The sequence below is a fragment of the Copadichromis virginalis genome, linkage group LG10, assembly GCF_057382275.1.
Source record: "Copadichromis virginalis isolate Kocher_CV1m ecotype Utaka linkage group LG10, C_Virginalis_male_GT1.1, whole genome shotgun sequence".
NCBI classification, from domain to species: domain Eukaryota; kingdom Metazoa; phylum Chordata; class Actinopteri; order Cichliformes; family Cichlidae; genus Copadichromis; species Copadichromis virginalis.
The window spans coordinates 2,184,677-2,210,000 of record NC_140627.1 but is presented as its reverse complement, the minus strand read 5'-3'; the positions used below and the strand labels follow the sequence as shown (position 1 = coordinate 2,210,000).

Here is a 25,324-nt window from a genome sequence, read left to right as displayed (position 1 = left end):
CAGCTCGACGCTGCTCTGTGTGTGTGACAGTGCTGTAAACTACGCTCCTGCATCAGGGTGCCACAAATATTCACTGATGACCTCGTCACCTTGCTACACACAAAAACATGTTCTGAGTCATACATTAAATTACACCCACACCTCACAGGAGCTAGACTTCACTCTTGTAGAGCGTTTGGACTCTTTGATTTAACCATTAGAGGTGCAATGTTTTATCGAGCAACTTCCAAAAATCCTCGATACAAATGATTTACTTTTAAAAATGGGCCGTCCCACTTTTCTCACCAAAAAGGGGCACATCGGTCAGACTCAGTCATATTTATTTCATGGCTTTAGTAACATTATGTTACAGATTTAGATCAATAAATTACATTGTATCAATTAAACTGTATTAATATTTTAAAATATAAAAGCTTTTTCCCCACCGCACAGATCAGTAAAATGTACACGTGCCAGTAAAACTCTGAGCATCTGACAGCTGGACGCTGAATTAGCATTAATTATCAAAATCGACACCATCAGAGGATCCATTTTCTGCTCAACAAGCATCAGTTTAAAGCACAGGACAAACCTCAGTCCTTAAAATGTCGATATGCTTTTTGCGTCCCAACTCTGCATGTATGCCATGTGATTTTTTCCTTTATAAAGTGCTTTCCACCAAAGTGTTCTAATATAGCAGCTATGCCATTTTTACAGACGTGTGAATTCCCATTAGACCTTTGGGCACTGCGCTTGGCCTTTTACTTTCAGATTGACTCGTTGGTCAGGTTTATGTAATAAGAATAACTTGGTTAGTGTTAGGAACAGACTGTGGTTTTGGTTCAAATGCCACAGTGTAACAAAAGCTGCTCCATTAAGCCCACAGCCAGTCATCTCCAGAGCCTGTAAACAACCAGTTGTTAAGTGAAGTACTCATTTAATTTAAACTAAAGGAAACTAAAACTAAACAAGCATTTATAAGAAAACAGTTTTTAATGATGGTCCTTCTACTCTTACTGGTTTCTTTGGTTTTTCATAACTCACCATCGTGTGTTTCTTGTTCAGGTGCTTCTTCTTTTTCCCTTGCGAGTGAGCCAAGCGGGGGTTGTTCTCCTGGTCTGAGGACTGGTGGTGGAAATTGTTCCTGCAGGGCTCCAGGCTCAGGCCATTGGGAACCCTAGAAGGGGTTTTCTTATGCAGGGATCCTGCCTGGTTGTCTCTGCCTTCCTGAGGCTTTAGCGTCATGTTCTTCTAGGAAGAAAACAGAACAAGACAAAGCTTTTATTAGAGTCAAAACAAGTATTTCATCTTCGTGCAAGCAATGTACTACAGACTGTATCAGCCAGACAACTGGCCTGTAAGAAGCCTGCAGTCACACCAACAATCAGCAGTTAAATGTGTGTTTGACTGAATTTTTATATCTATGAAAAGCTGCTCATTACACACTGCAGAGCTCAAAAACAGCTGAATACCTTTTCACAAAAGCCCATTTTGACAGATAGCAAATCTCCTCTACAATAAGCAGAGAGTATTTGCTCTAAATTGAAGGGCTATCATGCAGAAAGGCTTCGATGTTCCATCACTAAATTTTCTCCAACAAAGAATAAAAGAACAAGGTCACTGACAGTTTTTTTCCTTTTCTCAAAGAACACAGTGGAGGTTCCAGCAAATGCCAGGTGGATTTAAACCATGGATGTGACACTTTAGTGCTACATCTCACGCAACGCTACACAACCTTTTGTTTCAGTCACTGTAGCGGCCACAACCACAAAGTCCATGTTGACATATTTTAAATGGATTAATTTTTTTAAATTTATTATATTTTCAGCTCATTCTCTTCGATCCTTTTTCCCTCCCACCTGTCAGCTCAGACATTACCATGTATGTGCACATGGACTGTAATAACACAAGTCACACGAATGGAAACCAACAAATACACTGAAAAAGAGCCTCTAGTATATTTATAGAGCTCATGTTGGAAAGGAAAGGTGTCTGGAGCAACATCGCATTCAGATCACAGATTACAGAAGACAAGACGAGCTTTTCAAGGGATTTTTAAGTGTTTCTTCCTGTGTAGTCACTGAGTGGACAGACTGTAATTGCTTTGATTAACAGGCTTCTTATCGTGAAGGTGAAAGGTCACGGGAGTGAACCCTCTCTGTGGAACATGACTTGAACAGATATTCATAGCTACTGGATGACCTGCTAATGAAAGGTGACTCATTATTCCTCCGTGAGGCTGATAAATAAATGAAACACATATATTCATGGTCCAAGGATGAACTGCGATGACTTTACTGTTCTTCTTAATTCTCATGTGAAAACCTGATCATCCACTTCAAAATTAGCTGACATGCTCATAGAGCAACTGTAAAAACATGACCTCACTATGTTAGCATGCTGACATTAGCATGAACCTACACACTGCTCACGCTCTCTCTCTCACTCATGCATCAGTTGTGTTTGGAGGACTTTGATGTCACAGTGAGGTAAAGTAAGCAGGACTGATTGCAAAATGGTTTTAAATCAAATCTGATGGACAGAAAACAGGAGCGTGTAGCTGAGGGGCACACAGCGGCGCTAACAACAGAAACCCTGAACATTTAAGTCCATTTTGTCTTCTGTCAACATGAAACTATACAGGAGAACATTTGTCTTCATGGACAAACTGGATACTGAAAACAAAGCAATAAGATGAGTTACACAACTTGCAACTGCAATATGGGAGTTACAGAGTCTGAAAGCGCTCATCAGCACTAATAGGCTGCAGCTGAAGGGGCTGTGCAATGTATTACAGCCTCTACTGTAAAAGTTATCGAGCAAATCAGCTTTGTTATCTGAAGTGGTGACCTATTTTACTCTTTTTGTTAGAGCCATTGCTGTTAACAGCCCCAGGGAGACGTTTAAGCAGATGAAGTGGCTATCAGCATGGAAGTGCAAAGCTGCCGCAGCTGCACTGATAACATGTCAATAGTCTACAACACTGAGGCTGGAGAGACCAGCTCTAATGCAGTGTGCATTTGTAGCACCGAGACATGATGCAAGTGTACACGTTATGTTTTGGTTTTTTATGGAATTACAGGAATTTTATATTTACGGGCTTGAAACTACTGGACTGATTAAATGCATCAATATTGTAAAGGCCTTTGCACACTGAGCGTGCTCTGATTGGTCGAATCTGGAAAATGGAAAAAAGAAAATAAATATAGTTGTTGCAAATTCTGTGTTAACCTAATAATTTTAATCATTCTGTGACATGTAAGCATTTAGATTTTATAAAAGAGTAACTATACAAGTAGTATAGCTGATTCAAACCTGTGTGGGTCGTAGTTATTACTGCTGCCCTCTGTCTTTCTAGTTTGAATAAAACCTCTTAATCCATCAACATCTTTTAGGATGAGTTGTATTTGTTCAGCACCGCTCAGTGTAGACTCTCAGTCCAACAAACCCCAACTCGGTCTAGGATTTAACCCACAGCCCACAGAAACCAAAGTGAGCTTCACAGCTGGTGTACAGTGCATATAAGGAATGAAATGGAGGCAGATTTTCCAGCACACACTGGTTAGGGGGGGGAAATCCAGCCCGTCTCAAGCAGCAGCTCTTCAGATGGACCACCTCGAAGCAACCTTAGCGTGCCGGCAGAGAATTACTCCAGCAGTTTCAGAGATATCCACTGCTGTCAGAAATGAGCTTGATGGGTGTGCTACTGGCACTGACTCACTAAACCATTTCTAAAGGCCTCACAGAAAAACAAGTGCATGCATCAACTAATCTTGTTTGCCTTTCCCGCCCACACTCATCCAAGGCAAATAATGTAACATGACATGTATTGTCAGCGCACAGAATAAGTGACAAAGTTATGATGAGGCTGAGAGACCTTCCATTGTGCCAGTCTTCTGCGTGCTTCTGAGCATTTAAACCAACTGATTGCCTGGAATAAATTATGCACAATATGTCTTGCCTGCTCACTGAACAATAGCAAGACAAATTCCTTATTTCACTGCCTTACGATGACACTGAAAGCAAAGTAATTGCTCAGCATGGCTCAGTCTGCACTAGCTTTCATTACTACGATTGTCTGTCTGTGTACAAACTAATTACAATGTGGCATTTAGTCACAATGCATATCTGCAGGTGTCCACGTGAGGGTTTGCCACAGGTTAATTCACTTTCAAGCCACATATTTCTGTGTGAATAACATTCAAGGCAAAGTATGTGTTTGTATCTACAACCCAAAACCCAAAGGTAAAAAAGAAAAGTGGTGCAGGGCTCAAGAGGGACACATCTGACACATGTTTCAACTATTATAGACCAACAAGTTATTTATAGCAGTTTAAATACGAGCACTCAGTCAAACACCAGTTTGACCCATAATTACCTGGTTCTGCCTCATCCTCACTGGCACCATTTATAGTTACCTTTTTTTATTTGAGGTCATTTGTTTGATGCATATTCTGAAATGTGATGTTTGAGAATAATGTATTTTGTCATCATTTCAGTTTATTTCAAAAAGTCTCAACAGGATCTTCTGTCAGGGTCCTGGGACTGGGCGACCCAGGATCCCTGAGCAGTCATGTATCATATTATTATTATGATTATTATATGTATTTTGGTATTGCTGCTGCTCTCCTCCATGATTGTAGATGTGAGTGTGTGTGTTTATGTCTGCGGGGATGCTTGGAGGATGGAGCTCAGCCACCTGCAGGCCTGAGGGGTGTGGCCCTGCGGAAGGACTGGCCACACCCGAAGCCACACACCTGCCGCTGATCAGGGCTCGTCAGGGGAGCTACTTAGGAGAGTCTTGGAGCTCCCACCGACGCGGGATCATTCCATGAGACTCCACGTTAGTCTTCTGCTTAGCTAAAGTCTGAGTGTATGCCTACTGGAATTAAGTGTCTTGACGGCTGCCTCTGTCATTTTCCCCTCAGGAGGAGCGTGGAACCTCGGAGGGCAGCAGGCACGGGGTGTGTGTGGACACACGGCAGTGGAGAACACGGAGCACGGACTTTTGGGAAGACACGACACGGGAGTCACGGGAGAGCATGGGGATTTACTGTTATTGTTTCCATCACTGTAAATAAACGCACTGTTTATACACAGAGTACCGCGCCTGGGTCCTCCTTCCCCACACATCCCCACGGTCTGCCAGCCAGATCGTGACATCTTCAGCTTTATTGTGAAAGGTTTATTTGGTAAATAAACAAGCGGACGAACACGCTGGGTTTACCGTCGTTGTTGCTAATGACAACGTGTAAAAACAGTCACTTGTCCGTCCGTAGTGTGGTCATAGCCGCTACAGTGACCATCAAAACGATATAAAATATTCCTGTAAAGAGTTCATTTTGCGACACCACAAAACAAAAGACAGCGCGATATGAAACGACAGAAGTTTTCATATCGTCATCAGATATCGTCATATCACACAGGTAGCGTACACACAGCATCAGAACAGAACACTGAACACTACCTAGTCTGACGGTCTCCTTTCTTGGTGTAACATCCGGACGGTTGGTTCAGAACTCGGTATTAACAAGAAAGCAATGATTAAGAAATCAACAGGTATAAAACCATCAAACTCTCAAACCTCTGTGCGCTGATGTTAGGGGGTTTTTGTTTTTGACATTTGGATCAAGTCTTTGTCTTTCCATACGAATCCTACAAATCTATATTAAAAATTATAGATGTATATAGATTAGAGTTAAAAATATAGATTCATAGACAATTTTATCCACAATTTAGGCTACGTCCACACGTACACGGGTATTTTTGAAAACGAAGATTTTCCGTTTTCGTTTATAAAAAAAATCCCGTCCACACATAAAAGCCAAAAATGAAGGAAAACGCTGCTAGTAACATGCCAAAGCAGCAGGTGGCGCTATATTCCTATCCGTGTAGAAATGTTGGCCAATCAGAAGTCAGCCTGGGTGGGAAAGAGTAAACAAAGATGGCGCATAGAAGCAGAACTGAATCGTATGTGTGGAGGGACAGTAACTGTGTGTGTATATGTAAGCATTTAAACACTGCAGAGAGTAGAATTAACAGTATTTTGTCAAAGTCCGCCATTGTAGAAATTAATTTCACCGAAACAATAACGTGGCGCACAGTGTGACGTCAAAAATGTTCTCCGTTTACCTCGTCCACACGTAAACGCAAAAACAGAGTTTTTGAAAATCTCCGTTTTCAGTGACCGAAAACGCCGTTTACGTGTGGACGAAAGGCGCAAACGCATAGAAAAATCTGCGTTTTCAAAAATACCCGGGTACGTGTGGACGTAGCCTTAAATTTGATTGTTATATGTGCCTAAATAGACGACGCTAAACTGGGCACCTCTCTCATTAAACATCACGCAGGCTGCAACAGAAAGAATAAAAATCTAAATATTCTGTTGCTCTGCGTCTTAATGATCGAGCATTGATACCTTCGACGTACACGATCAACGTTTCCTTCTCCTTCCTGGTATCAAAGAGGCTTAATATAAACGGTGGACAGAGATCACTGGTGGAAAAGCAGTGCTTGAAGCAACTGGTTAAAAAGCTCGACCCAACATACAACATTATGTTTTATTATGCGCAGCTCCTGCAGAGTTTCATGGTTCAGTTACTTCAGTTATTGTGGAATGAATTTCCAGGGAAAACATTACCCGTGCTTTGTTCTTACCTCTGACATGTGTCACTGCTGTTGCTCTACAATGCTGCTGCTGACACCTTGTTTCAATAGATTCACACTTTAAATTAGGAAGTGTGTCATCAGCGGTGGTAGCTCAGTGGAAAAGAAAGACGGCGCCTCATCTACTTACATTCAGAATTGCTGCTGTCTGCAGGCCGTATACATCATAGTTTTAAAAATATATATACTGTCAGAAATATTATCACAGATTTAGCCCATCTCTAACAGCTGGAGGTTTGTTTTAATAACTACCTCAGCCTGATTACAAATGCTGGGTTAAGTGAAACCAGATAACTGGCTCAGATATCAATCCTTGCATCATGAATGTGGAGATGCTCTCACATCAGTATGAACTGACGCTCTGACAGAAGTGTCCAGCCAGTGAGTAGTTGAATACAGTGCATTACATAACATTTCCTGAATATTCCTCTGGGCCTTACACAGTAGAAGTGTCACAGAATAAATGAGGTTTTATTTAAAAATAGAAATTACAGAGCTCCTCCTTTCTTTTCATCCTCGTTTGTCTTGCATTTTAAAGCCACCTTTGAGAAAACTTCATGCTTACAGTGACCCTAATGTCCAACAACCTTTGATTAACCTCCTGAGAACCAAGGAAAAATGAACCTTCCCAGTTTACTTTGTGATTTCCTTCCTCTTTGGAGCTAAAAGCCTAAACGCACGAGAAACCAATGGAAAGCGCAGGATGTCCATCGGGACTTAGTAGGGTGGCTTGAATAAGTCAAAAGATGCAGACCCAAAACAAATGACCATTACAGAGGACATAAATGAACAGGCTGGTTCTCAGGTTCAATGAAGTGAACCCAACAAAATCAACCCGTCCATATTTGTCTTATGGACAAAAGTTAGTTTAGAAGAAACAGATTCAAGAAATTATAAAAGAGAAGAAAGGCGTCAGGAAATAACAACAAGTATAAATAGACCGACTTCATGACTGATGACACCGCTGCATTCAACACCAAGCTCTGCAAACACACAAACACATACCTTTGGCCTCTACACGACAACAGAGTAAAGAATAATTGGAGATCTAATGGATGCTAATAAAGCCTGATCAGCACAATCCCTCCTTGCTGTACTCTAGGACTGAAGTGCAGATTAACTTCAGGTAGCTGGTTAGACTGAGAAGTCTGTCCTTGACCTGATTATCACACGTTCAGCATTAAGACGAGCTGAGAAGTGTTGGCCGTAACTAATTGCTGCATAATTCATTGCTGCTGTTTGCAGTCATGTAACCAATTATAAGTGTGAATAGACTCTTTGATCCTCTAACCGAAAATGTTCGAACTCCGGTACACGTGCATGAAGTAGTCACTGGTTGAGAGTTGACACGGGAAACCTTGGTTCTAACGGTGAGCTAAACATCAGCTGCTCGAGTTGGTGTAAAAATGTCTTTCATGCCTCACGGAGATCAAAAAGAATCTTTAGCTACTTCTAATCACCAAGAATGAAATACGTTTCACAGAAATCGCTCAGAATTTGGAAAACAAACAAAAAATGAGAAGCACAATGTTTCCACCACAAACGTTGTTAAGCCTCGCAGCTTAAACTGGCACAGGCAGACTTACTATTGCACTCAACAATTAATGTACAGTTGTCGGTTTGCTTTATGTGAAGATGGAACAGCAGAGCGGAGTTTGCCAAGTACATCTCTGTACACACAGCAAGTGACGAGAGTGAGACACCAGGGAGTTTATTTCCCACTTAACAGCCAAGGAAACAGTGATTCATGATTTATGTAGTTCACACACACAGAACGATTGGTCTACATTAATCTTTAAAGCACAACTGGATGGATGGATACTCACTGAGACAGCTGATAGGAGGTTAAATAAGATATATCAGCTACAGTGTAGTTGTGTAGAACACCTTTGGTTGATGAGTCAAAATGTTAGACTGTTTAATACAAAATCATTTCAAGTAACTTCTAGATTTTCTCCTGATCTTGACGCTGAAACCTTGAGCTCCTATTTGACTGAGAAACTGGGCAGGCCGGTGCAAATGTAGTGTTTATAAGACTGGGGAAACCTGCAGTGAGCTGGGACTGAAGACGTCGCCTGGATGATGACGAAACGTTTCTCCCCCTGAAAACATCCAGATGACCAGAATCAGCCTTTGTGCCAGTGACATGTCGCAAAATCGACTCCCTCCATCAAAGACTTGGATCGCTTCACGTTACTGCTGAATGCGATGAATTAAACTTTTTTTACTTTTAGAAGTAACATCAGTTAGAAAAACAGAGAGCTGAGGTCAGACACAGGAAAAACTCTTTGAAGAGGTTTTAAGTCGTTTTGTGAAATGATTCGTTTGAAGGCGGATCCCTCTGACATTTTCAGTTTGCTAAATCCCAAATTTAATCTCCAAATGTTCCTGTAGCAGCACAAAGTCACACTGGCCAGAACACAGAAATATTTCACATGGTGTTCTGCTACATGCCCTTATAAACTGCTGTGCTACAGTTCTGTTTATGGGCCTTTATAAGCTTTAGAATATGAAGAAAAAACATTTTTGCTGTATTCTACAGCAACAGTAACCATTACCTGCCCACAAGGTGCCGAGTGCTACTGGACAAACACAAGTGCACATCATCTTTGAAATACAGGAACCACTCAGACTATCCCTGAGTGCTCATCTTGTCACTGAGCATTCAGGTCGTGCACCGTGGATGACCGTTTCTTCTGAAAGCAAAGAAACGCCGCGCAGCTCGAGAGGCACAAGACAGGAAACGTGGAAGAGAAGGGCTCGAGTACAAGAGGAGCAAAACTACTGGATACAAGTGCAAATCCATGTGGGCATAAAATGAAGAAAAAATACATTTGATCCAAAGAAGTAATATTTTTTAAAAATTATGAATAGGGATGGGTATCGTTTAGGTTTTATCCGATACCGGTGCCAAACCGGTACTTTTGAAACGGTGCCGGTGCTTAAACGGTGCTCAAACCGGTGCTTAAAGAATGGAGAACACAAAATTGGTCCAAAAACCTCTCATATTCAGCTGGTTTTTTGTAAAAAGATAACAATGTTAGCCTTTTCTGCAGCTATGGGGCATATATGGCATCACTCTTGGCTGGAAGCTTAAACAATGGAAAAAACACAAACTTTGTCCAAAACCTCTCATGTTTAACTGTTTTCCACTTTTTCTTTGGTCATTTTAGCCTTTTTGTCCAGGGTGAAGGGAGTATCTGCCATCAAACAAGAAGACAGCAGCATGTAGCTATGATGATGTTTGCTAGTTCACCTTACCTGCATTAATGTAATAACGTGGTTAGCCTACTCAACGTAAATTACACACGAACAACATTAAGCTACTCACGCAGAGAAGAACGGCTGCTGCTGCATCATCATCCTCATCATTTCTGCTACACTGGCAGGGCTAGGGGCCAGGACTCTCCTCTTCGGGGTTTTTGGGGGATATTGCTAACTCCGGGTCAGATAACAGGCAACCCACGCACAGTAGATGCGCTCGGTGTGAGGTCTCGCAGCAAGCTATCAAATACGGCGCATTTCTGGGCTTTTAAAAAAAATGCTATACGTCGCCAGGTGTTTCATCGGATTCTTGGTGTTACCTCCTTTGACAGTATCACAGTATCAGCTTAAAGCACTTGTTGCTGCTGAGTTTGCATATTTTGCTGTGAAGTACAGCCAGACTTTTGACCGCTTCGCCTTGGACATTTTTAATCTGTAGCTCTGCTCTAAAAGAACGCACGTACCTGGACCCGCCTACTATCCTGGGAAACGTAAAATTATTGGCTAGAAGTGTATCACAGCTCAGGGAAAAAAAGCACCGAAATAAAGCACCGAAATGTGCGCTGCTTTTCGGTCTGGTTACTACCGTTTATGTCAGAACCGGTGCCATCATGGCACCGGACACCGGTACCCATCCCTAATTATGAATCAGTGTTGATTCATGTGGTGTTGAATGACAACAATACACTTTATGAATAAAAGTGTAAACACACTAAATTAAGCCCTTAAGTGCCGACTGTGAAGTAGCTGAAATAAATACAGTTATATTGCAGAACGCATGAGAGCAGGCAGGTCCAAAGCATTTGTTCCACGTGCCTCAGCTGCTGCTGTCTGAGCATGCTCAAACAATTATCTCAACACAGTGGCTCGTTTCACCCGTTATAATTTGTATTTTATAAGCAAAAAATATATATTTTGATGTACAAATATCATTTTTCCCTTCTGAAAACCATCTTTGGTGTCTCAGAGTAGATCCAGCTGCTAACAGCCCGAGTGTTTCCAGAGGCGGAGGGGATGAGCTCGTCTAAGCCAGACAGCTTTCAGGAAACGATTTCCCTGAAAGACTGAAGCATCTGCAGGATGTTTGCTCCTGCTTGTGTCGTCGCCTCGTTTCTCATAATGCCACAACAGCGAGACCTGACACAACAGCGTCCGCTTTAAAAATGCACACAGCTCACATTTACAACGACACCTAGACTGGCACTCGTCTAATCACAGACACTTTCCCCCCATCAGAGAGATGGGTGTGTGGGGAAAAACCAAAAAGGGGATATCCTGTGGGTGATTGTATGATGAGCCAAAACCAGGTCCGAGCTCCTGCCATTAAACAAAAACTGATTCTTTTTCTCTCAAAGCTCAGAGAGCTAAAGAAGAACTGGAGTTACGGGAAACCAGTTTCCATCTCTATCATTTCATCTCATTTGTTTGGGAATCAGAAGAACAACTGATTCCCAAACAAAAAGAAAGCAGCATATAAATCCTTAAAAACCTGCTCTGTCACTTTTTAATTACAAAGTATGGTATAACACGTGTATCAGCAAAAGGAGATTTGTACTCGAGCCAAAGTCGGCAGATCTGTTTGTATTTATGACGCAGCACATGTCAGAGTGCACGCGTTTCCAGTTCCCAGTGATTCCACTCTAACAGTGCCAGTACAGCTCTTATATAACTGATATAAACATATTGAGCTTGAGCCATAAGAGCCACCAACATTTACCCTTATTAATAAACATGAGGAGGAGATGGAGCCTGTCAGACGGCTGCTTTTATGGTAATCACTAAATAAACAAAGTGGGAAGTGTTGCCCTTTTCATATGTAAGGAATGCAGCAGGCCTTTTATTCATACGTACATGTAAAAACACACACACACACACACACACGCACACGCGCACGCACACACACACACACACACACACACACACACACACACACACACACACACACACTCTTACTTTCTGTGATATCCTAGAGAGGAACATTTACTAAAAGTAGCAGGTCATCGATTCTGTTTACACGAATGCGCATGACATGCGGTGACGACCTGAATAAGCAAAGCATATTGCGAAAACAAGACTAAGTGCAGGCTGCACAGATCAAATGAGAACAAACAGCAAGGTAGAAAACAATGTGCTGCAACAATCCCAGGCTGATCGGCACGGCAGGATGATCTCAGCCTTTGAAGCTGCCCTTGTTGGCTTAAATAATTACAGCTAATTGCTGACAGATGTAAAGGCAAATGAAGCATTTCCTTACACGGGAGAGGGAGTGCTGACGATGACCGCATGTGGTCAAAGCTTCAATCCGATTCTCCCATTTGATGTTGCTAAAGAGGATTCCCTCTCAGCAAATCAGGCCTGTTTGTTAAGCTGTCTGCCACGTACACGTAGGAAAAACACAAACAGGCAAGAAAACATGAAATGTAGCAAATATAATGGTAATCATGTGACCACTGAAGGTCTTTTAACTGCTCAATATTACGCTCCACATGTTTGTTCAGTAACAGTATCAACTTTTACTTCATGGTGGTATGTGTAGCTAAAGTAAGCAGCGTTGGTACAGAAGTGTCTTTGTGTAACCTGATGGCACGATGACAATATGCTCTCAAAATATAACCAACTAACCAACTAATAGCTCGAGAAGTCACAAACCCTTACCAACAACAACAACAACAACAGCAGCAGCAGCAGCGTAGCTGAGCGAATGATGTTTGGTTATAAAACCCTGGTTAAAAGTCCAGAGTGACTAATTATAAATAAATGAAAACATAAAATACAAGCACGTCACATTTACTGTCATTCCACTGTCAAAGCAATTAATCAAAGGCATTAACAAATGAACAAGTACCATTTTCTGTTAACTGCACGGTGGTTAGCACTGCTGCCGCACAGCAAGAAGGTCCTGAGTTCAATTCCACCATCAGGCCGTTTGCATGTTCTCCCCGTGTTTGCGTGGGTTCTCTCCGGTACTCCGGCTTCCTCCCACCGTCCAAAGACATGCAGCTTGTGGGGATAGGTTAATTGGAAAATCCAAATTGTCACTAGGTATGAATGTGCGAGTGAATGTGAGTGTGAATGGTTGTCTGTCCCTGTGTGTTGGCCCTGCGACAGACTGGCGACCTGTCCAGGGTGCACCCCGCCTCTCGCCCTGTGACAGCTGGGATAGGCTCCAGCACCGCGACCCTGAAAAGGAGAAGCGAATGGATGGATGGATGGATGTAATAATTTATTTTTTGCTCAGATCTCCTCTAAGCCTCGGCTGAGAATTCATGCGGTCGTGTAAACAATGACCACGAACAAGAAGAGAAACAAGCAGCATTTTGCTAACAAGCACGGTTTCATTCTCCTTGATGTGCAAATGAACCTGTGAGAAAACACAAGAAACGTGAAACTTCTGGATCCTCTTCTCACAGTTAAACACGAGACATCGTCTCTGAGTTGATCAAACTCTAACTCTAAGCTCTACTAATGAGCTTTTATGTTCAAACAATACATTTAATGGAGGGAAAGAGCTGGGGGGTGGGGGGGTGGGCACCACCAAACATCTACAGCGATTCCTCTTTTTTGTGCATTTTTTAACTGCTAGCGCACAGATCAGCTGGCAACGTTACAAAAGCATGTCTGTGGGCAGCAGAGCACCACGTCTGACGCGTAACCAACACAAACATATGTAAGCGCATTAAAAAAATCCCCACATGGCAAATCAGAGCTAGAAGGCAAACAAAAACATATGGTGCCAAGTGTGGAAGCAGACACAGCAGACAATTACAACACGACTCTGCCGGCGACTGAAAATCAGGTTGAACCCGGGAAAAGTGAAGCCGTGGAATCATTTTCAAGCTTTTAAAAGACAAACCAGGGTTTCAGGAGAGCTGAGGAGAAGATGATGATGATGAAGAGGTACTAGAAGCAAAGAAGTGGCATTCACGACCAAGAGAGGGCATCATACAGTATCAGAACACCGGTTGTGGTGTAGTCTGTGGCAGGACTAAGACTTTATCATTGCCAGGACTGAATAAAGATCCAAAGAGTCAAACTGCATTCAGGTTCCTGCCAGTAAGTTACAAGTAAATGTGGAATGACAGATATTTTGATGAATCAGTGGAAAAAGACGGATCCCCACCAGCACCACCTCCTGAACTCAGGATGTGTGTTTCCTGAAAGTGTCCAACGTTACTGCGAGTCCAACATTTTCTCCCAGATGCATCATTAAACCCGTCGCTGTGGCAAAGAGGCCGGGGGACAGTGTTACACTACAATCACACGGCACCAACCACTCGTTATGATGCAGCAGGAGGAGAACGAGCCAGAGAGGATGAGTCACAGCTGGGTGTGCTCACCTGGATGTGGAGGATTAACTCTACTGTAATTAGTAATTATTACCCAGGGACGGATGGCAAAAACAGGTGAAGAGGCTTTTCACTGCCATTATGGTTGTTATTGTTTTAGACTCATTATGTGTACATGTTGCCGCAAATGTTAGTGACCTTATGTTTGCTCACGAGCAGCTTGATGTTAAGCATTATTATCATGTTGTGCCTGTTTAATAAACACTCTCTCGGTAGGCTCAGACTGAGTCAGCTTCAAATTAAAATCTAAAAGCTGATCAGTTTGTTATTTTCAGCTGGTACCTAGAAGTTCTCAGATCTACAAAATCTAATTTCTTGACCCAGAGAGCCCAAAGAAAATGTTTTCACTGTCACGTTCATACACATGACCAATTTAGAAACACCAGTAAACGTAACGAACTTATCCGTGGAAGGAAATCACACGAAAACAACCCCGGACCTTCTTGCACCGAGACATCACTGCTACCATAGGGCGAGAGGCAGGGTACACCCAGGTCGCCAGAGACACACAACCACCCACACCTAACCCCACTAACTGCATGTCTTTGGACTGTGGGAGGAAGCCGGAGCTGCCGTTGCCATGTTTGAATCGAATGTTTCAAAAACTAACCCCAAATAATCACATTTGAAACATGCAAAATGTGACATTTTTAGCTAATACTAAGGTTTAAAAGTAGGCCTACATCTGCTACTCGTGCTTTGTTTTGCTGTAATTTGTCGCCCTCCTTTATGCTGGTGAAACACAGAAATATTCATTAAGATGTTTAGTCCTTCAGCCATGCATCAAATTCCTGGATGCGGTGCCACAAAAATGACAGAGCGTAACAAATTTGGTCTCATTTGCCGTCACTGGCAGCAAACAAGGAAAATATCGGGCAATAAATAAGTGCATCCATCACTCGTATGAATATTTAATAGAAGGCAAGGGCTGACTTTCCAGTGGGGCTAAAAGGGGCAAGTGTTACCTCCCTTTTTAAAATGAGTCCATGTTTGCAGCATTAAAAGGAAAAACCTTCTTGGCTTTGTTCTCGCCTACAGACAGACTGCACTTTCTGCCTCCTGGAGCTTCCCTGAGAGAAACTCCACTCAGGGCCAAGAAGAAGCGTCTCCATCAATGCTGCAGAACAACACACACATTTTCTTCACAGCATTTCTAACTGTGTTTACATGTTTCCACAGCTTAACTACGGTGAACGTCTACTGTGAAGGTGAAGCACAGAGAAACACAATGATATCACACAACGAATTAAGACAGAAGTCTCAGATCTTTACTCAGACTGAAGTTCTTGCAGTGCTTCTGTCCTCTCAGACCTTTTCAGCCCATTTGTTGTCTGTCGTTTTAAAAATAAAGTTTTCTGTGCACACCGGAGCCAGAGCAAGCACCACTGAAGGAAAAACAACCTCTCCTGGGATTTGGAGAGAAGGGAAACCGAAACGCTTGATTTCACTCAAGCTGCGTCTTTGCAGCAGCATCTCCCTCTTATTTCTTTTCTCCTCCACCTCCATGATTCACAGCAGGAAATCGTCTCAGGCAGGGAGCGTAGAGCCGGTGACGCTGAAGCCTTCCTGTCCTTCTCCCCCGCCCACAGCCAACAACGGACTGCCGTCAGACGCTGAGGATCGAGTTTTAGGAAACTTATCAGCTTAATTGGGATCTCTTTGTAAAGAGGCTGGGGAGCCCCAGAGGGGAAACACATTTGTCCAACATGAGGCTTCACGCTTGTCCGGTGTAACAGGACGTGATTAATTCTGTTAATGTTGTCACACCTTTGGTTACAGTAAAGCGTTGGAGGTAATATCAAAAACATGTGGGACCATTTAGAGGAGCAAATCATCAGGAAGCGGGTTAACGGCCGGACTCTTTGGGTTAACCTCTCTGCGTTCCCCGTCTCATTCCTCAGCTCTCCAGACCAATGATGTGATGTTTCTTTTGGGACGCCGCGGCTTCAGGCAGAATAGTGCAGGTTGCTTAGCAACTGGGTACAGAAAGAAGATCATTAAATTGCACTGATGCTCACTCAGTTTTTGTGTCATGAAAACCTGTTGCCCCGACCCACAGTGAACAGGAATCTGTCCTCACATGAACTCTGATGGATGTGCTGTGCAGCCTCAACGTGATGGTGGCGTAAGAAAGATTCATAACAAGGAAGCAAAAACAATTAAATATAAATAATTCACCAAATATTGCATCGTTTAGTCAGTTAGTTAAATCGTGTCATATTAACACAGCTTACCTCATCTCAGTGAATATTAAGTTAAATCAATGCAGCGCACTGAGCAGAGTCTATTTCCTGTCTGTATGAAGACCGAGCACCAGAGAGCCGACACCTGCACTATTTATAGCCCGCGGACATTAAAGCTAACGGTGTAATACGAGGCCGCGCACTCGGCCCTGCACCGGTAATTAGAAACCCAGTGAAAGCTCATGATGTCCACAATAGATGAGAAGACGGCGCCAGAAGAGACAAAACACATTTCCAGGTTCCTCAACTAGTTTTAGTTTTACTGTAACAGGATTTTGGGCTCAGAGCTTTCCCAACGCTCTGCTGCTCCTATAACGATTTCTACGCCACAGCTACTCAACTACACAACTGTTCACTCAGTCCAAGCCTCATGTGAAGAACCCCCGCCATGCTTTTACAACAATAAGCCTTACAGCTTCAAATGCAGCAAAAACACAGATTATTGCAGTGAAAATTAAGACATTTTACTATGGTGGCTCTGAGAGGTCAAACACACTGAAACTTGTAAGAGCACACAAAAAACACGATGAAGTAAAAAACATAAATCTCCCAAACACAACAAGTGTTTTTGGGGATGGACCAGCTGCAAGTGACAGAAAGCAAACAGAAGACTGAGACGTGCTTAAAATGAGCTGAGGATTAGGTAACGTGTGTTTTAATGGCATGATGGACAGCTGTTCATGTCAGCGTCTAGCCCGTTGTGTTTTATTTATTTTCTGTGCTTTTTCAGCCTGATGGTATTTCATTAAGCTTCAGTGTGTTTGACCTCTCAAAGCCACCGTACATTTAGACCAGGGGTCCCCAATCCCAGTCCACGAGGGCCGGTTTTAGACGTGTCCGTGATCCATCACAGCTGATTTAAATGGATAAATGACCTCAACATGTCTTAAAGTTCTCCAGAGGCCTGGTAATGAACTAATCATGTGATTCAGGTGTGTTGACCCAGGGTGAGATCTAAAACCTGCAGGACCCCTGATTTAGACAATTACTTTAATGTCTGCACTGAATTAACTCTGGCCTACAGGATCGTGAGCTTCCTGTACTGAATGAGGGAAATGCAACAGGCGAGAATCAAACGTGTCTTCTTTGGCTGCTGCGAGCGCACATTCAGCTTGGAGAGCTCAGGACAGAGCTGCTAATAAATCAGCTCGTTTAAACACAGCCCATCACGTGTGCTCGAGTCTCACGCAGAGCATCCGTTTTATTTGATTCAACAAACAAACCTGCTGCATTTTGACCCTGCGAAACCTTTCATGTCTCATCTTCACTAAAACAATTCCATTAAATGTAGAGAACATATGGAAACATCCATTACACAGTGAAGAATCAGACTTCCAACATCCCAACTAATTATATTGAAATCTATCAAACTTTGATAATAAACTGACACTGTGACAAAGATCTAATGAAAATATTTATTGCAGCACCTGCCTGAGCAGGAGCCAGATGCAGCAGTTTAAAGCTGTGAAGACCCAGAGGGATTAGCGAACAAGCAATTAAAACATTTATTGCCAACATCTGGTGATCCAAGACTGATAATTCGTGCTGAGGCTGCACTGAAGTCATTAAGAGTGCGCACGAGTATATGTGCAGCTCAACTACAACGACTTTCCACTTTAACTGAGGAGTCCCTAAACCAGGGGTGCCCAATCCCGGTCCTCGAGAGCTACCGTCCTGCAGCTTTTAGATGCATCCTTGTTCCCACACACCTGAATCAAATGAATGGCTTGTTATCAGGCCTTTGCCAAACATGATGGCATGCTGTAGAGATCAAACCATTTGATTCAGCTGTGTTGGAGTAGGGATGCATCTAAAAGCTGCAGGACGGTAGCTCTCGAGGACCTGGATTGGGCACCCCTGCCCTAAACCTACGAACTTCAGTGTTGAAAGAGCCACCGACGGTATTCCCTACACGTCACCCAGCGACACAGGGAACTGAAGGAAAAGCCAGCACGGAAAATATGCAAGCAAGGATTACGAGCTCTTTCCTTGCACTTAACGTTAGAAGCAGGATGTTACGCTGTTGATTCACATCATCAGCCAACAGTCTGACCGACTGAGCTCCTTTTATTAGCAAATGCTCTGAGCTGCATTCCAGCCTCACAGAAACAAAGAGCTTAGTATCCTCATGGGAACGACATTATTTTAAGACCCCTCCGAGCTCTTGATGGAATTTTTATCAGTATTCCCACATACATGTTATATGAAGACGATTTCGGCTACTCCGCTTTGTTACATTGGACACTTAACACTACTGGATACGACACCAGAACACCAGCGTCTCAGACCTGCACTAAGGGCCATTCGTCCTCTTTTTGTTTCATTTACAACTTTAGTCTGTTTTATTTCAGTTGGTCTAAACGTCTGTGACGTGTTACGGTGCCCTCCTTATCAGCTTTCATTTTGTGTTCATCGTTCATGTTAGTACATGCACTGTGTGAGGTGATATATTAAACACCTCATACAGTACATTTGCAGAACGTAACTGACTTGATACATGATACATGCCCTGCGACAGACTGGCGACCTCTCCAGGGTGTACCCGCCTCTCGCCCTATGACAGCTGGGATAGGCTCCAGCGCCCCCCGCGACCCTGAAAAGGATAAGCGGAAGCGAATGGATGGATGGATGGATGAACTGACTTGATACATGTTAGGACAAATCTGTAATTTGTGCTGTAGAATCAAAACGTTCAGAATTCATTATATTTTTCCCCTTTTTCCATAATTATACTGTGTATTTTATGAATGTTAAATACAGCAGAAACAAGCAATCTCAACACTTATGTATGTTGTGCACGATGTCTCAGAAAGCGGAGCTCAAAGGGTCCTTACATCTATTACAGAACGCAGATTAAACCACTTGTGGAATATCGTACAAACACAGCCGCTCTGATCTTGTGTTTGGGGTCGAGGACAGTTCAGCCCTGCTTTAAAGAAAAGACAAACTCTAGGCTTGTATGTGATCAGCAAGTTGTTTGCTGCACAGTTTATATTGCATGAACTTTTTCAACCTGCAACAGTCTCCATGTTTATATGATCTGTCTGACTTCACACCTTTATTATGAAGCAAACTGACAGAGTCTGTCTTGCTTGTGTGTTTTCATCGTGGCATCAATTGGTTCAGTAGCCAAAGCTCCGCGACAGCAACACTAGAAATTCCATTAGTTTTCCTGACTCACAGAAATGAGTTCACTTGAATTAGAAATCAAAAATATATGTTTTGTACGGGTCCATCGTGGTGACGAGAGAGCTGAGTGTTAAAGTGAAGCTCTCGATTTACCGGTCGATCTACTCTCACCTGTGGTCGTGAGCTGTACGAGATCGAGGATACAAGCGGCAGAAATGAGCTTCCTCCGAAGGGGGGGCTGGCCTCTCCCTTAGGGAGTCCAGGGTGAGGAGTTCGGCCATCCAGGAGGGGCTCAGAGTAGAGCCGCTGCTCCGCCACATCGAAAGGAGCCAGTTGAGGTGGTTCGGGCATCTGGCAAGGACGCCTCGTGGATGCCTCCTGGGTGAGGTGTGCCGGCATGTCCCGCCGGGAGGAGGCCTGGGGCAGACCCAGGACACGCTGGAGAGATTATATCTCTCAGCTGGCCTGGGAACGCCTCAGTGTTCCCCCGGACAAGCTGGAGGAGGCGGCTGGAGAGAGGGAGGTCTGGGCTTCTCTGCTGCCCCCGTGACCCGGATAAGCAGCAGATGATGGATGGATGTTTTTTACTAGCTTTTATTAAGTTACTGTTAACTGCAGGTGAAAATATCCGTTTACTCGTTGTTTTTTAAACAAATGACTTAAAGCAATCAGATAACAACAAAGGACACAAAACCATTATCTTACCAGTAGGAAGAAGCTGATGACTCTTGTCATCACCTCCTTTTGTCATCAGAATACAAGCACTCTGATTTTTTACTTGTTCCCCTCAGTGCAGCAGTTCGTGAGTAGATTTTAACGACTGTGTTGGGATTATTCCTCACCGTGGTTCTTTGGGTGCATGATGACATATTAGATTTGTTCCAATAAAAGTTGTGTGTTTGCAGTTTGGTCCTCCAGGTCCACACAGATAATAACTGCAGTGTGCCAGATGCAGAGTTAACTCTAAATTAAGCCTAATTTAGCCACACTGGCTGGTTACTTAACAATCATAATGCACGGCATGCATTTTTAATTTCTCTTTGATATTTGGGCTTATTGGGGCCCGATGAATGTAAAAACAAAGAATTACCAATTTGTGTTTTTCCTTATTTTTGTTTTTAAGAAAAATCAGAGCCATTTATGAGGATATTCGTTTAAAATTTCAATAGAACAGTAGCAGTATAAGTGGATATCAGGCCCTTGTAGAGCAAAATTGAGTATTTTGGTCTAAATAACCCAAAAGGTGACGTCCACATATGTGGACGCAGGTCCTAGGAGGTTAAGGTTTGAACTGTGATCTGAATGTTATTTGTACAGAAACATGGCTGAATCTAAAGGTGTCGGACTTTCTCACCGTAGGTTATTCGTGCATCATTATGTTCCTTCTGCACAGCTGAAACAGTGACACACACACATTGATGAACTGACCCAAGAACGATGTCTTAGTTCTAAGAATCTAAATGCTACCCAGTGGAAGCATAAACTACAACTCCTGCACAACATGTTCTTTAAGTGTTGGAACGGTACGGCGTGCTGACGGCGTGCTGACGGCGTGCTGACGATAATAACCTTGCAGATTGTCCTTTGTCCACTCACTTGCTGTTAGCTGTTCTGGCAAACATGGTGCTGTTTGTATTGTCTCTGTGAATACTTGTTTGTGTCGTGACTTCATAATGTTGTTCTCCATTTATTATTATTTTTATTGTTCATGTCAACAAGCAGATGTTACTGGAATGTGTCACCTCGTACTGCAAAGCCTCCTTTTTTTCATACTGACAACATTCATGGGTTTTTACAGCTGCATCTTAGAGGAGCAAACATAGTTGTGGGGAAAATTTCATTTTGATTTCCACATTTTATCGAGAGATTAAACTTGACTTGGGATGAAAGACAAAGAAGGGAGATCTAACAAATCTGCAAGCTAGTAGAGTTTAAATGTAACTAAACACAAGTGTGCACAACCTCTTTAAATGCTTTAAAATTGTCACATGAAACTAAATGATGCTTTGTGACTTTTAGTGCAGCATGCATTTCCTATTCCACTTTACTTATTTAGTTTTATGGCTGTCCATATGCATGTCTTTCTATATAAGGTTAGCTAATTAGAGTGTACCCCTGTAAGCCTGTCTGTGCTTCATCGTTGGCACTTATGTTCTCAAGCAGCACTAAAAACACAAATAATAACAATCGTCTGAAATTCTAATCTAACAGTGCTGAGCTTTGTATTTGGGAGAACTACAACAGTTTTTCCCTGTTCCAAATAATTCCCTCGGCTCTTAACTGTGTAACAGAAAGAGAAGCGAACAGCTGAATTCATCTGTCACATAAAAGCTGTTTAACCAAGTGACTCTCTGTAAAATCTAAGCTGCTATAAAAAACAGATGGCTTATGATAAGTGTTTTCCGTGGGTTTGTCATCACAGCAAACAAGCTGAAAGATGAAAATGCTGTAATTTTGCTTTCTGTTTTGCCCACTTTCTACTTGAGTGATTTCTCAGAATGTCTTTCAGCGAGAGAAAAAGGTCTTAAAATATCCAGGCATTTACAGACGTAGGTGGAGGCAGCATGAGAAGATGTCAGTGGATTCGCCTCCATCACCGCTGGGTGCTGCAAGCAAGGTGCTGCTGCTCTGACTGAGAGCTGCTCATCACTGATACCACGGCAAATTCAATTTGCGTATTTGTCAGACTATAATATCAATGAACGGCTTTATTTTCATACATAAAGTGAAACAAAACAGTCAGACAGGTCAAACTTGACTCATCTCATTCACAATAACTCTCAACATAAAATCCAGAAGGACACACTTTTTCAGTACGTTTCTCTTTCACAAATCCATCAAAGTCTTCTGAGTTTAACAGTTGGACGAGATCAAGCATGCCCGGATCCCTCTCGTCATTATCCGAGTCAGTCTCGCTGCTGTCATTTAGCTGTTCAGTACATATCACCCCGCGAGGCTCCTGACTACGGCAGCCGCAATGCTCCGACAATCAATCCAGCGGTGCGGCTTCGTAACTTAAGTCGTACTACAACATTTATGACTGATCTCTGAGCGCCGTGTAGCACATAAAATCGGATTGAGGTCAGTAAGCACAACCAGAATTCATACGTAAGGCGCACCGGATTATAAGGGGCACTGTTGGTTTTTGAGAAAATTAAAGGATTTTAAGTGCGCCTTATAGTTGGAAAATACAGTAACTTTAAATCAGTGTCAGATTTTTCCCCAGAAGCCCAACGACATGACCCGGCTGTTCAATATAACGATAAATATCAGATGACGATAAGAAAACGTTTCATTTTACGCTCTCGTTTGTTTCGTGCTGTCGCAAAATAATCTGTTTACAGCAACCTTTTTCATCGTTTTGATGGTCACTGTAGAACTTCCTAAAGTTCTCTCTTTCTCTAATATTTAAAATAATCACAGTGAATGTTTTTACGCGTCGCCGTTAGCAGCAACGATGGTAAAACGGGAGCCGTTCGCTTGTTTATTTTCCACATGAACTCTTCTCAATGACGCTGAAGATCCTGTTGAGATTTCTCAAAATAAACTGAATAACATGAAATAGTTTGCAGAGTGTTTACGGACGTGAAGCTAAAAAGAGCCGTAAGGTGCTAAAAAATAAAGCTAGGAACAGGCTTCTCCCTGCAGCAGCACGCCGTGTAAAGAAAACTCGACGCCCAGCTGGAAACACTTCATGCAAGTCGAGCTGCCCGATAAATGTCTCATATGAGATTTTGGCCATATCGCACAGCCCTACAGGATAAACATACATTTTTATGTGTTTTATATTTTTAAACTTGTCTTTTTTTGTTTGCTTTTTTAAAATAAGCTGAAAGTGTTAACTTAGCCAGTGCATCTCATCAGTTTCTCTTTCCTAGAGCAACTTCAAACATACAACAACAGAAACAAAACCCACACAAACGTCGTGGCATCGTTTAGTTTTACCAGCTGATAATGTTTATTTTAGGCTGAGTTTAGCAGGTGAGCCTGATTAATGTTCGGCATCACTATGGGTCCTCTTTACAAGAATCCTGACATTTAAAGAAAGAAGTGTTGAAGAACATGTTGCAACCCTCTACATTTTAACACACACACACTCCCCAGATACACACACTGCCTAATTTAACCATCCCCTGAAAGGACTGCTGCCATCTGCCCGAACGAATGCGAGTTTGTTTTAGAACTTAGATTTTCTGCTATTTATCCATAACTATTGTTGCAATTCATTACTGCTCTTTTTAATTTGATTCTTTTTAAACTGTAGTGCTTATTGCACTGTAGAGGCTGGACGACATACGAAATGACAATAAACTTTGTGAGTCTTGAACCAGTTACATGTGACAATGTAACCAATACGCAACCAAGAAAAGAAAAGAATCTAAAACCTGAACATAACAGTCAAATATACGTCACCCAACATAACTCCACACAACAGTGTAGGAACCGCCTACCGTATGCTTTTCTGTCCACTCTCACAATATCAGATCGAATTTAGCTGAAGTAACCTTCAAAAATGGAAATGCGAAAACAAATTTGAGGTCATTCGTGTTAGACGCCATCATTTCTCATCATGAGCTCTAAATGTGACAGTTAAGTTTGACTTTCAGATCTTGGTGATTTCTCTGAGCTGATGATGTCAAAGTGAGACCAGGTCAAAATAAGTTTTCAGTGCAAAGAGGAGCACGTTGACATCGATGCTAACCTGACAAATCAGGATAATCAGGTGTACCAGAGGTTGTCTCAAAGAAAACTCAACTCCCATTTTATATACAGCGGTCCCTCGTTTATCGCGGGAGTTACGTTCTAAGAATAACCTGTGATAGGTAAAAGTAATTTTTTACAATTATTATAGATGCTTTAAGGCTGTAAACCCCTCACTGCACACTTTATTTCTCATTCAGACGTGAAAAACATATATTCAAGAAGACGTTTGTGTGTTTGTGTGTTCAGGCATCAGGATATACAAAGACTGATTTGCTGAACATATATATTCATATATATATAAAAATTCAACAAAATCATCTTTTTGAATGTTCAGCAAATCCTTTCTTCTTTGTATATCCTGATGCCTGAACACACAAACGTCTTCCTGAGACTAAAGCTACAGAACTAGACAGTCGACGTGTTCACCGTCATCTTTCTGGCTCGTTTAGGAAAGCCTACATGTGACGATATCTTAAAAGCAAGATAAGAAGCTTATCACCAAATGATACCCACCAAGTGGAAGCAGCTATAGCAGCTTTTGTCATTAGAGGTGGTTTAAGGGCTTCAGGCACATATGATTGAGTCAACCGTGCACACAAATTCTGGTGCACTTTCACAACATCAGCTGGAACAGAAATGTTTGGTGAGGTTGAATAAAGCTCACGTGAAAGCTGCTCACTGGTCTGTTCTAATGCTCGCTCAGCCCACCCAGGATGGCTCAACAACAGACGTTCTGTCAACAGAAATAAATCAGCGAGCCGCTGCTAAGGTTAGCACCTGTGAACATTAGTTAACAGTCTGTATAATTATGTTATCTCAGGCAGCAACGGTGCTGCAGTCCCAGGGGGTGGGGGTGTTCAGGCTCAGCCATTTTTCCTTCATCATCACAATCCAACAGAATGCAATTACCAGAGCACGAGATGCAGAGATTGATACGTCTGTCTTAGGAAAAGAAAGTATACGCCACAATTAAGTGCTTAATCCATTTCACAC

At 42.5% G+C, this 25,324-nt stretch overlaps 1 protein-coding gene across 8 annotated transcripts in view; it reads right to left on the bottom strand.

The window, feature by feature from the left end:
- auts2a (activator of transcription and developmental regulator AUTS2 a) overlaps positions 1 to 25,324 on the bottom strand; it is a 346,590-nt gene that overhangs the window by 261,432 nt on the left and 59,834 nt on the right. For 6 of the 8 annotated variants that reach the window (XM_085469427.1, XM_085469431.1, XM_085469430.1 and 3 more), the window contains exon 3: positions 1,024 to 1,230. In XM_085469427.1, coding sequence (XP_085325553.1) covers positions 1,024 to 1,230 — 207 coding nt within the window. The remainder of the gene's footprint in view (positions 1 to 1,023; positions 1,231 to 25,324) is intronic. The other 2 variants (XM_085469428.1, XM_085469432.1) reach the window with 1 other exon arrangement.